The following is a 14,122-nucleotide window of genomic DNA, read 5'->3' as shown; positions in this document are numbered from 1 at the left end:
TAACTTCTTTTTCTTGCATTCCCACCAATTATCTTTCTACCTGATAACAGCTCCTGTCAACTGAATGGCACATGGCCACCCATGAATGTTCCTCTTTTATTTGATTCCTACTTCTTCTGTTCTGATCACTTCTTTGAAAGGTTGAAAAGTTGCTACAAAATGCTGCTTATTATGTGTTGTTTTCCCGCATTAGCATGTAAGGTCCTTGGGAATAAGGAATATCTTTCAGTTTTTATATTCTTGCATTTAGTTTGGTGTCTAGGACCTAGTAAGGGCTTAATAAATGTTTGTTGACTTATTGGCTTATTATCGATGCTACTTTTGTAAGGAGAGATCTAGGTGTTTCAATGTAAGGTCTGGAGTCAGGAAGACGAATTCAAATTCTGCTTCAGACACTTATTAGATGTAAGATTCTGCCTTAATCCACTGGAGAAAGAAATGGCAAACCACTCCAGTATATCTGTCAAGAAAACCCCATGGACAGTATGATGTCACAAGTTCAACTTAAAACAAGATTAATCCTTTCTTTGGAGAGTCACTTTCCAGAGTTTATTTTAAAATAAACCTGCCATTTTCTTTTCATTCTATTTCTGAAGTTATTTGATTACCAGCCAGCGGATCCAACTGGTTAGAGAGTCTCCCCGTGTTCTCTTGGAATTGATATTGAAAATTGCCCCCCAATTTTTTCTCTGTTTAGTAAGGTTAGCGACTTCATTGGTCATACTCTTCTTTGTGCAAAGATTAAGAATAGATGTATTTCTACCAATCATATACCACAATACAACAGACCTTTTTAATTGAATATATCTTCTCCAGGCATTTTACTACTAATATATCATTAATATAGGTGTTTCTGCTGCTGATAAAGATGGAATCCCCTCCTTACTTCAGCGGATTATTTCATGAGTCTTTGTAGCCATAATGTGTCACCTGATGGCCAGCCTTTTCGTGATGAGCCTTCCAATCTTGGCGAGGATGACTGGTCCTTTGATGACAGGCTTATTGGCAAGCTTTTACTTGAAAGCTTTTTAGCTTAGTAGTATTTGTCAGAGCTTGGGTTCCCATGGCATAGTTTTTGGGAACTGAAGTTCATCTCCATGCTAAGATGAAGTATCAGAGATGGTCAGTGGGCTTGGAACACATACTCAAGAGAGGACATGGTAACAAAGGAAAAAAAAAACACCCCATCAAAAAACTGTTTGAAGAACGTTTTTATTATATTTGGGCAAATGTGACTTGCTGTGGCCAAACATATGTTAATAACATCAGAACACATTTTCCCAAATACAGAAAAGGATGATCTTTTTCTTGTTCTCCAAATGAATATTTTTCTGGCAACGAGGAAAGGTAGTGAGCTTTTGTAAACCTGTTTTGAATAGTAAAAGCCCATCTTTTCTGAGACATTACTTTAAAGCCTACAAAAGTGAATTCTTTTAGGCTCAAATGGATTAAAAGGAACAAAAAGTGAAACAGACTCAAAGAATGCCACAAAACATGGAATTTCTAGGATGCAAAAATATTTATGGTGGTTATAATTTAAAACAGCAGCAACTCAAAATATATGCTGTATTAACAATTTCCAAAAGTTACAAAAACATATATACAAAGCATCATCTCAGATGATCATGGTGTTTAAAATAGTACTCTAATTCAGAAAGTATAAATCCAAACCTACTACTGTATGTAGCTGTTCTGAAGTATTTTTTACAATGGTTTTAAAAATAAAAACAAAATGAAGAAATTCCCCCAAACTGTCCTGCACAAGATACAATGTGCTAATGTCTAGTCCACATCCATAACAACAAAAAAAATTTTAAGAACAAGGATTTCATATAAATAACGTTTTTTTAAGTATGTGACCAAACAAATTAAAATAAGTACTAACAACCAAAACGTATCTTGATGTAACCAGTACATATAGCCTTAACGAATGACAACAACAATGGTGGGAACCAAATGCTTGATGCTAAAGCTAGAAGCACCTTAGGTTTGAACGAGCACCTTGCAACACAAACAGGCAACACATAAGAGGTAGTGTACCCTTGCCTAAGATGTACATGCCCTCTAGGGACCAGAATACAGCTTAGTGGTGGGGAAAATAAAATTTAATGAACGATGACTTAATTTATTCTCAGACAGAAACTATTGCACATTAGGGAGCATTAGCCAGTATTGCTCCATGGTAGTATATGTCTCCAGCTGTCTGTAGGGGATTTATTTTTACAGTGCTGTCAAATAGGTTAAGAACACAAGAGACCCTGAAGAATTCCATAATCAGATATAAATTTCAGTCCCAGGGAATTCTACAAGAAAGCATTGATCAGTATATATTTCTTAAAAAATTAAATATCATTTATCAATATCATAGTCCTTTTATTTAAAAAAAATGCCTTTTCTCCTTCTTAGGAGGAAGTCTTTTTCTTCCTGAGATTCTTAAACTATAGCCAATGCTTTGTTTCACACATTTCCCATAATTTTTTTAATGATGGTCTTCATCTGTATGTTTTTTTTCCCTTTTGCAACAATTCCCTGGCCATCAATCAGATTGAATCCTGAACTGATTCAGAGTCTTTAGAGAAAGCACACAGAACTGCTTTCAATGTAGTGTTTCTGTCCTGTTTTGAGATGAGGAAGTTTATGTACTTCAATCACTGGGAGTTGATTAGGGTCCTGAGTGTGAAAAAGGAATTTTGCTTTATGCCAGCTGCCATCTTGAATCTGTAAATACACACAGAAACATATTTTTCATATGCAATTTTTCATTGTTAATTAACATCATCAGAAAGAGACCTTTATATTCACAAAGTAGAACTCTGAGATCTCCTGCTACTTCTCCTTCTATCTTCATTGTTTTCTTTGCTTCTCACCTTCATACTCCAACCAGCTCGGATGCCTATTTTCTGGTTATCATGGAGCTGGCTGGAGAGAAAGAGTCTATTCCATTTCTCACATTGAGTAGTTCACAGGCCTCTATTTCTCTGGAATGTTTCTTTATTTAGATGAAAAGCTTTCCTGACTACAAGTAAATTTAACTTCGTTAGTCTTCCTATCCCTTAGAAGCCTCAAAGTCATCATAATTATAGACTTTATTAATCACAGTATCATATATCATATTAAAAAGAATTAATTTCCATACTTCCCCAATTTGTTCATTATCTTCTTTTGATTTTTATATTAAACACTCATCTGGGCCTCAAATATAATAAAATGACCAAGAAATTAAACTCAGAAGAGAATGAAAAGGATAAGCTAATTTCCAAAGTTTAATTTAATTCATTCAATAAAACTTTATGCAATAAACTGTGTAGGCTTTATGGTAGCTACCAAGAATTTTAAGAAATGGTCCCAGACATCCAGGAACTTACTTTTTTTTAATTATAGCTTTTTATATACAAAACATGCATGGGTAATTTTTCTACATTGACCCTTGTAAAAACTTCTGTTTCAACTTCCCCCCTCCTTCCTTCTACTCCCTCCCCTAGATGGCATGTAGTTCCATACATGTTAAATATAGGAACTTACTTTTAATAGGAAGGATAAAATATGTACATAATTAACAATAATAAAGGTTTTAGTAAATGGTAAATTTTGTCTATATGAAATAGATAGTCCGAAAAGAGGTCAGAAGTGGGGAAAAAAAATCATTTCTAGTTGGATTGACCAAGGCAAGTATGTTTCAAGTATGAAGTAGATTTGAGCTGCGTCTTGGAAGATAGATCGAAGTTCAGCAAATAGAGAGCAGCACAATTAGGGAGAGCATTTCAGATGAAGGGTTGGAATGATAGGAACAAAATCATTGAGGTTAGAAAGAACAAGATATATTTGGGATTTTAGATCTGGAAAGGAAATTAGAGATCATCTATTATATAACCTCATTTGACAAATGAAGAAACTAAGGTCCAATTATCTACTGATTAGAATCAGGATAGAATTCAGAACCCCTGATTTTTAGTCCTATGCATTTTCTGCCAAAACAAACTGTATACTACATGAAACAATATTTTTTATAATTCAGATTTTATAATATACACTCCAATAAATTACAGTCAATCCTTATTTGAAAGGTTGTCACAAATCTTTATTTGAGGGCTTATAGTAATGGGGAGTTTACTCTTTCTCATTCAATTTTTGGCAAATTCTAATTATTAGGATGTTTTCCCATATATTGAAATTGAAAAGTTTATGGTTATAAGTCAATTGCATTAAATATAAGGAAAAACACATGCCTGAAATACTTCCTTACTGGAATGAAAACTCATTGAAGGTAAGTACAATGCAATTTATTTTTATTGTTTTCCTGACGCAGTTCCCTAAACAAAGCAGGAGCTTAATATTTATGGAATAGAATTGAAATTGAACTGTTTTATCTGTCTGAACACTGACAAATAAAGTCTGATTTTACTAGTCTAGAGAAAAATAAATTCCCTTTGTTCACAATACAATTAAACTAAAAGAAATAAATGTTCATACATCTCATGTTCATACTAATTTTTAAAGTTGATCACTGACCCTATTTCAGTGTAATGTAAATAACTTTAAAATGTCATTCCATTCCTTTCTTACCTTGCATTCATCTGTAAGCACCTTTGGTTCAAGTACTGTGTTTTCTTCAAAGATCTGGCCATTCCATCCCTTGAAACTGATAGGTGATCTTGGGGCACTAGTCCTTTGAGTTGTCCAGACTGGTGTGTTCAGACAGTGAATAGTGATGATATGGGTAGCTTCTGAGCTCAGCAAATGAAGGAAGTTCATCTGGACTTTCCCAATGCCAAACTCCAACTAATTTCATGAAAATAATACTTATGTTATGAGATGTAACAATTAAATAATTTTTGTCTTGTAGCAAATGGGGCTAAACAGGTAGATATGATATATCTCTTCCAGGAATTTTATAAAATATGTGATTATCATTCACAGGAATAATTTGATATTCAAGTAATTATGTTTTCATCTGCAAAACACAGTGATGACTTACTACTGATCTCTTAAGATCTCTTCTCCTTCCTGAAATCTAAATCCCACTTCAATCAATCAATAATTAAGAATCTACTAAGTGCTAAGTAGTGTACTGGGCTCCTAAGAATCAAAAATCAAAAGTGAAATAGTTCCTGCCCTCAAGGAACTTTCATTCTAATTGATTAGATCATGTATATACAAGGTGTCCCAAAAGTCTTACTCAGTTTTAAGCTTCAATGTCTTAAAACTGCAGTAAGACTTTTGAATTATTTTATACTTAAGAACATACAAACTTTATACAAAATAGGCAATTTTTTTTTGAGAACCACTGAGTCTCAGAATTGGAAGAGACCTCAGAAGTCCTCAAGACTAGAGGTATCAAACATGTAGAGACATGGGGTCAACAACATTCCCAATTACTCTCCAGAAACAGATTAAAATATAATTGGGAAATTAACAAAATAAATAAAAATGCAAGAAAACATGCATAACAATAATATGTCGCTTCAGGGATTCTTAATGTACCTATAAATGATCTCCATTTCTAATTGAATTTGATACCCTTGATCTAGACCAATCCATAATTGCATTCTGGCTTGGGATTTCAAAATGTAACTGAAACTGATCTTTCCATCATTATCAATGGCCTGATTCTGGTTTGTATTACAGAAGATTATAAGAGAAAGAATGAGATAAGGAAGAACTTAAGTTGACTAATAAAGAAAATTGTGTACGTGAATTAGAAGGGTTTGGACTAGTGACTTTGGTCAGTTTGAATTATGACAGAGAAATTGAGAAAATTTTGAAGATTAATCTTCAGACCCAGGTATTATTTCAGAATTTACTTTCTAGTAATAGAGAGGTAGGTTCGTAAAAGGGTTAACGAGAATTACAAGAATCCTAATAACTTGGAAAGATAGAGTCAATTTAAGGATAAATACTGGGAAGACTAGACAAAGAAAAGCTAAGTGTCAATTAGACTGTTCACATGAATTGATTGACTGGTATGTGGGGCAAATTAGTAATGAAGCTAGGACTGGACCTGGGTATGAGGAAGGCTAAAGGGGAGGCAAGTATGACTGGACAAATATGACAAAAACCTGTAAACAATTATATACTCTATCCAGGTAGGAGTTAATGGCTGACGCCATGTGAATGACTTCTTCACAACTAAAATTATCAATTAATGGAATAACTTCCCTCAAGAAAGGATGGTTTCCCTTCCTGGAGGTCTTTAAACAGAGTTTGGACAATTATTTGTTGAGTGTATGATGCTGGGGATTCCTTCTTGTATTTAAAGCGTTTCAGAAACTGGCTCCTTCTTATCTTTCCAGTTTTTTTCCCTACTTTATTCCTCTCCACATATTCTACAATCCAATGACTCTGCCTCCTTTCTGTTTCTTACATAAGTGTTCCATCTTCCCACTCTGCACTTATTATTTTTTTTTTTTTAACAAAAACTCAGGGCGTTTCCTCTAACTATTCTTTATGCCTGTGATTCCTTATTTTCCACCTCTTGGTTTTTCTGATTTCCTTCCAGTCTCAACTAATGTCCCACCTACTGCAAGAAGCTTTCTGGGCCCTCTTTAAGCTTAGTGCCTCCCCATTGAGAGTACCAGCCAATTAATTCCATATGGATCATGTGTGCAAATAGTTGTATGCATGTTGTTTCTCCCATTATGAGTTCCCCGAGGGCAAATTTTCTTTGTAAACCCAGTGCTTGGTATAGTGCCTGGCACATAGTAAGCACTTGAGAAGTGCTTTGGCTATTGATTGTATGGACTGTGCTGGATGGCTGCTGAAAGACTCAGCACTCAGATTCCATTATTTATTATAAGGGCATAGGGTGAGGATGATGCAATCCCCCATATGGAAGAGGCTGCAAGTCTGCCTCCAGAAAGGCGTGATGACATGTCATAGAAATGTTCTGATTTGAAGCAAGTTCAGTAGATGGGTCTGATTTGCGGAGAAGAATGGTTAATTAATTGGTTGTCTAGCTGGCCCAGACGCTGGTCTTTGGCTATTCTCAAACCTGTTAGTGTTGGAGAAAATAAGAGGTCTCAGACTTTCATCTCCCCATTGGGGCTGGAATGAAGGCTACAGTTCATGGTTTGTAGATTGCTTCTGTCCTAAAAATTTTTTCCTTCTTTGAGATAAAGGAAAATGCGAGAGCTACAGCCTTGTGTACTCCAGAATGTCAGGCAAATAAGCCCTCAGAGGTTTGTGAACTGGAGTGTATGCTAGAATTTGATGAAAGCTGAAGACAGAAAAATTAGGTCCAGAACCACCTGCTTTTCCTAGCCCAGCAGTAGTGAAGCCAAAGACTGATCTATCCATCTAGCTTTTGTCAGGGATCTTGGGATCCCTTTGATCTGATCTTGGGATCAAATGCAATATAGATCTATCTTAAGGTTGAGTCTGCTTTCCTAACTGAAATGACAGAGATAAAAACAAAGTCCCAGGTATTAGCAAAAACATTTGTACTTCTGTTTATTCTCTAGCTTTGCAGTAAATATCCTTATTTAAAAGCTAATTGGTATTAAATGAAATTGGGACTCGAATCATTGTTGATTAACAATGGGAGAATCCCTGCCAACCCTATAAAGGTACCTCAGAACTTTGAGGGTTAGATATAGTTGTCCTTTCAAGAAGTGGTGGATTCCTCCATCCCCTCCTTGCATATTTTTAAGCAAAAACTGGAGGAACATTTTTCTGGTGTAGAAGAAAGAGAGTAAAATCAAAGAATCACCTTTCTTATTCTTTGATATCTTGACTCCTAAATCCAATGATCTCTTCTTAAGGCTGATAGTATGACTTTTCTGGAATTTTTGTCACAATTACTAAGGGCACTCCTCCCAGATACTCTCTCCCTCCCCTCTCAGTTTCTGTGACATTGTTTCCTTTGGAATTCTTTCTGAGAAATTCTCTGTATTTTTGGCTATTCTCCCTTAGTTTCTTTTGCTGGATCATCAGATCACCATCCCTCACCATACCACTAAATACGATGTCAACTTCCAAAGCTCAGTCAAGCTCTGTTTCCTCTCTTTCCTCTTGACATTTCCTTGTGTATATCTTGTATATTTGCTAATCATTGCCCCTCTCCCAGCAGAATGCAAACTCCTTTATCACTAACACCTAGAAAAATATCTACTATACATAAAGCACTTAAAAATTGGTAAAATTACATTTGTTGAATCCCCTCTACAATGCATCTATTGACAAGCAGTAAGCATGATTATGCCTTTGCATTAAGACCACTAGGGTCTCCTGCCACAGGAGGCACAATAGCCAACATCTGGCTAGCTTTGATTTGGAGAGTTTTGTCCATAAGGGACAAAAACAGGATTTGTTGTCTTTGTGGGACACTTTTAGAGAAAGAACAAGAGTTTGAATAGGTGTGACAATGATGGAAAATTGAATAACATTCTATGTCTCTGCTTGGTCATTACTTTGGATTTTCAGGAGATAAGAGAGAAGGGCCAGGAGAAAAAAAAACAATGGGAAGGGCATGAAGAGGACAGCAAAGAAATAGGCACAGATAATAAAATAAAGATAACCTAAAGACTGGGCAGGAAGAAGGAACCACAGCAGTTGTACTCATTCAGAAATGTTATTAAAACCACTCAAAAAGGGGCAGTTAGGTGGCTCAGTGGATAGAACATCAACCTTGAATTCGAACACTTCCTAGCTGTGTGACCCTGGGCAAGTCACTTAACCCCAGCCTCATTAAAAAACAAAACAAAACAAACAAAAAAAACAAACTCAAAAAACTGCAGAACTCTATCCTGTTTTCCATGATGACTTAGACTTCCAGAGAATTGAGTAGGGTGACATCGATAAGTCAGAGGAAAGAATAAGACTACCTTTGTTATGTTGACATAACAAGACAACAAATCTCCTTTTATTCCAGGTTTTGGGGTGAAAAATGAAGATATATTTTGTCAAGATTTCTCAGTGGAGTATACTCCCAAAATATTGAAAGATCATTGTTAGTTCTACCTTCTGGCAACTGCTAGGTAGAGATATGGGCTGCATATTTCAATTTGGAAAAAAAAAATCTTTACTCCTTAATGGCCACACACTTTCATGTTAATGATTTTTTTTTTTTTTTGACTAATGATTCTAATCCATATGTAGTAAAAAACTGCATGGCTGCACTTATGCCAAGAACCTCTCTTCATTTACTGTCTCCTAGGTGTAGTTTTTCTTTATAAAGGGGGGGAAGGAACTAACTGGGCAAGTTTGGATTCTCTTTATACTCCACTGTCCCATCTTATTCCTATCCAACCCCTACACTGTTCCAGGCAAGGTTTTTGCCTGGTATTGATTAAATCCATGGCTTTGTCATCATAGCCAACAGTAAAAATCACCCTTGATGCATACCTGGACAACAAGCAGGTTATTCTCTCAAGGTCTTCTTCATGCAACCTAATTTGTCTTTGTGAGTCTATGTCTACATTTGCTATGGCCTAGTTCCCTGTTATTTTCCTATTGTGGTTGATATTTTAGGAAGGACAGAATTCATCCACTTGACTTCTTAGACACAAGAGAAAATGTCAAAGAGAAGTTCTTCTAAGGTGTCAGAACTCAAGATTGATCTTTAGGGAAAGAGAACTGGAAAGGAGGTTCCATAAAACAGAAGGATAATTGAAATTTGGGACAAAAGAAAATATAGGTAGACACACATACAAAAACTGGAATATACCTAGACCTGGAAAGGAACTTGTTCATTCATATCATCTTAATAGGAAATTGTACACATCTACAAGTTGGAAAATGTGGAAACATTCAGAATTATCCCTATACCTTATGGACTATATTGGTCCAAAGGGAGGGTGCATCTATATCCCTCCCTAGGTATGAAGGGTTATTTAATGCTCTCCAAAAAAGGAAGAAAAGTTTCCCTGCAAATCAAAGCCCTCAGATCAGAAGCCATTCTGCTTCTTTCAGGCTAACTAAAAAAAAACAATTTTGTTTTCTTAGTCTGAATGCTTACTTGGGGCCCTTTAAGGGAGAGACCAAATTCTGATGTTCCAAGGGGAAATCTTGAGAAAATAAGCCAAATAGACTGTTATTAAAAGAGACCCCTAAAGATGAACATATATATACATATCTCAAAGAAAGACTTCTCTGTTAGTGTAAAGGTCAAATACTTTACCATAGGAAGTTCTAGAAAACCCATTTATAAGAGAGATAAACATAGGATTTGTTTCCTCAATTTAATTAAATCATATTATTTGGAATGAAGTTTTTTGCTTCATACATGTTTTAAATATATGGCCAAAAGTAGATTAAATAATCCCTAATATCTATAGAATAATTAATTTATGGCTAAAAGGAAAAAAATACTTAAAGAAAGACATTATTTAATGATATCCAGGGAAGGTTAATTTTTACCTTTTACTTTATAGATGATGTTCAATATTAATAGTTTTTGTGCTGAGTCTTCTTATAATGATACCAGTATCATTAAAATTTATATCATTAGTCACTGATGACAGGTACTGTAGCTGTTACAGATCTGACAGAGGCATATGTGTATGTAAAACATAATACATATAAGTTATATGAGAGGAAGCATGTAATGGATAGAAGGCTAGTCTTGGAGTAAGGAAAAGATGAGTTCAATTCTTGCCTTGGAAATGTTGGATGTGTGATCATAACAAAGTTATTTAATCTCTTAATACTTCAGGGAACTCTCCAAGACAATAGAGTTTCCTCATGGGAATTTTTCCAATATATACATATTTATGTACCCATATATGTGTATAAGTATATACATAAATATTTATCAGAAATAGTTTTATAATATACATATATGTATACAAATATTGATAGTATGTATGTATATATAATATGTATACATACATATAGACACATTTATTTATGAAAAAACCATCAATAGAATTTGGCAAAAAAAAAAAAAAAAGGAACACCAAAAAACCGATTCTTTTTTTACTTACTTGGAATAGTTTTTTAAAAATCAGATAATTTTATTTCTTATGTTCTTGGGATAATAGGACTTTGTCTTCACTTATAATTAAGGATCATCATATTTACAGTACCTGGATATTTGAGCCTGAGAACAACTCTGGCTAATTGTGCTAGAATACAAGACATACATACCTTTGTCACAGATACAGGAGATAAGCACGTTTGGCCACCAGCACTGAAATTGCAGAAAACCTCAATGGCATCAGAAGGGCACCCAAGATTTGGATCAATCCAGTATTTTCCTATCAATTTACAGAAAAAAGGAGTGGATTAAGTATTAAACTAAAATGTATTTGAAAAGTTCTTAAAGATTTTTTGGAAGATGTTTTTAATTTTTTTTTCCTTCTGGGAAACAGTTACATTCCCAAAACTCCAATGTTCATAAATATGTTTTCATTCAGCAACAAGAGAATGTGCTATTAATAAAATAAGTAAAGAAAAATCATTATAAGAAATCAGAAAACTGTTTTTCAACTACTTTAAGTTTATCAAAGATCCTAAAGAGTTAAGATTTAGAACTTGCTTAGTCTAATTTCATTTTAATATGTGAGGAAACTAAAATATAGAGGAGTTAAGTGACTTGCCAATGTCACAAAAAATAGCAGTAAAGCCAGCACTAGGACCGAGATCTTTGGATTCCCAGTTTGAGTTCTTCCTTATCTCATGCTGCCTCCTAGTAGAGTCAACTATGATGATATACATTGATGTACCTTTAGACCAGATCATCACACAGGATGTCCCCAAAGTCCCAGAGCAGGTTTAACCTATTGAAGCTTTAGTATTTTAAGCTTAAATAGCTTAAAACTGCCCTAAGACTTCTGGGATACCCTATTGAGTTAGGAAAGAACATTTTGGTCAAAAATATGAAGTTATTTTTGTAAATCACTAAGACAAATATATGAATACTTCTACTCAAGTTCAACTAATAACATTTCAGTAACAATTACTGCTAAATAGCTCCAGATTTTAAAAATATCTCAAAGTTAAGAAAACATTCTTTACAAATCATTACGTATACAGTGGAAATACCATTATCTCTATTTTTCAAGGAAATTAAGAGATAGGGAAATTTAGTGAGTTACCCATATTTGCTAACGTTAATAAGAGTCAACTTAGATTCAGGATGAGGGTTCTTGACACTGCATCCAGACTCTTTCATTTTGTCTATGAAAGAATCTTCATGAGAGTATAGGAATAAAAGGATCTACTAGTGGTAAAAATAAAAGAAGAATGGGTTGACAACTAAGTGGAATGAGGGATAAATCACTGGGCCTGAAGACAGAAAGATCAGAATTCAAATTTGACTTTGGATACTTACTAGCTGTATAACACAGACAATACATTGCATAAAACTGGAGAAGAAAATGGCAAGCCAGCCCGATATCTTTCCCAATGGACAGTTATTATGGTCCATGGGGTCACAAAGAATGAACAGCATCAATAACTAGTGATAAGGGAATTCATGCAGTGCAGCATATACATGGACAAAGATTCTATCTATAACATATTTAAGAGATTTATTAATGAGATAGAACCCACAACTTCCAAAGACAGTCATCTACACTTTTGGGTCACTCTAATTGTTAGGAGATTTTTCTTTACATAACGCACTTACAACTTCTATCTATTGACTCTAGTTCTACCCTCTGAGGTCAAGGAACACAAGTCCTCTTTCACATGATTGTCCTTTCAATACTTGAAAAAAGTTCTCATATTTTCTATTTTTTATTTCCAAGCTTAACGTACTAAGTTCTTTCAACTGACCCTCATGTGTTCTGAATTTTAAGCTCTTTACTATCTTCATTCCCATCTTCTGGTTACTCTTTAACTTGTCAATATAAAATGTAGCACCCAGAATAGACCATAGTATTTCCAATGCAGGTTGACTTATACAGAGTACAGTGGGATTTGAAATTAAGTGGTCCTTTTCCTTATACTTCTATTAAAGGCACAATGATCCTCCATTCATTTTCTTGGTCATATCATTTTGATGGCTCATATTGAGTGTGAAGTCTCCTCAAATTTCCATACCTCTTTCACTTGCCTTTCTAGACACAAGCCTCCCCCATCTTGTATTTGTGAAATTGATTGCTTAAATCCAGGCCTAAACATTAACATTTATTGTTATTAAACTTCATCCCATTCAATTTGGTATAATTTTGGGCCATTTTGTTTAAATACTAATTATCACCCAATCTTTTTGCTAATTCTTTTTACTTTTTTGTCATCTGAAAATTTGAAAATTATTCCATTTATCTCTTTGCTCAAGTTATTGATTGAAAAAAGCAGTAGAACGCCAAGCAAAAATCTCTTGGATGCTCCAATGAAAATTTCCTTCCAAGATGATATCATACCATTAATGATCTAGAAGTTTGTAGAGGAAAGAAATTTGCAAATTTTTTTTTTTGGAGAAAGTTCTTGGTGACATATATTTTCATTATTTCTTAGAAAGTGATGTTTTCTGTGAGAAGTCTCTGAAATAGTCTATAAAATAATCTCTATTGCCAGTCAGATTTAGGAAAAAGGTAAAATTTATCTTTAGCATCCTTCTTCCTCATCTTACTTCCCTTTGGTAGTACTTCAGCAAAAGTAAGCAACACATATAGGGAACACATATTTTGATAAATACAAATGTGAAAATGGATCTACACTACAGAAATTTTTCATCAAAATATTTGTTTAAACTGGAAGATTGCCCCCCTTGAAGATTTTGGCCAAAATGATTAATTAGCAGGTGTTCCAGCTTCAGATGGAGAGCAGATTTGCATGTGCCAGCTAGGGATGATGCTGTCATCAATGCTGCTCACTAGATGCCTGGGACTAAGTATATTTACTAATGTTGCCCTTTGAAACTGGTGTTCTGATTAATTTCTCCTTTCTCCTTACATCGAGGGAGGAAGTTAGCACAGATAGAAATTGGTCTTTGAGATTTTTTTTTCCAAGGAATACTGGAACTGAAGAATATCTTAAAGGACCAAGCCGAATCATTTGATACAAGCCATATCATTTGATACAGTGAATTTACATGCACAGGACTAAAGGATGAATTTTTTTTATTTCAAAGTAAAATGACAATATATGCAAGTTATTATTTGTATTTAAAATATTTTCCATAGAAATGAGGAATTATAATAAATCTATATACAAAGATATTTTTAGAGAAAATGTGTCA

General features: G+C 34.4%; 1 protein-coding gene across 2 annotated transcripts in view; it reads right to left on the bottom strand.

Annotated features, from left to right (window-relative positions):
• Positions 1–1,196: 1,196 nt before the first annotated feature.
• The window catches only part of COL24A1 (collagen type XXIV alpha 1 chain), a 345,626-nt gene continuing 332,700 nt past the window's right edge, over positions 1,197–14,122 (bottom strand). For both annotated transcript variants that reach the window (XM_074266340.1, XM_074266341.1), the window contains 3 exons: positions 11,083–11,192; positions 4,564–4,779; positions 1,197–2,718 (listed from right to left, as the gene is read on the bottom strand). In XM_074266340.1, coding sequence (XP_074122441.1) covers positions 2,572–2,718; positions 4,564–4,779; positions 11,083–11,192 — 473 coding nt within the window. In that variant the 3' untranslated portion in view covers positions 1,197–2,571. The remainder of the gene's footprint in view (positions 2,719–4,563; positions 4,780–11,082; positions 11,193–14,122) is intronic.

This window comes from Sminthopsis crassicaudata, chromosome 4 (genome assembly GCF_048593235.1).
Source record: "Sminthopsis crassicaudata isolate SCR6 chromosome 4, ASM4859323v1, whole genome shotgun sequence".
NCBI classification, from domain to species: domain Eukaryota; kingdom Metazoa; phylum Chordata; class Mammalia; order Dasyuromorphia; family Dasyuridae; genus Sminthopsis; species Sminthopsis crassicaudata.
This window is presented reverse-complemented; position numbering and strand designations above follow the sequence as displayed.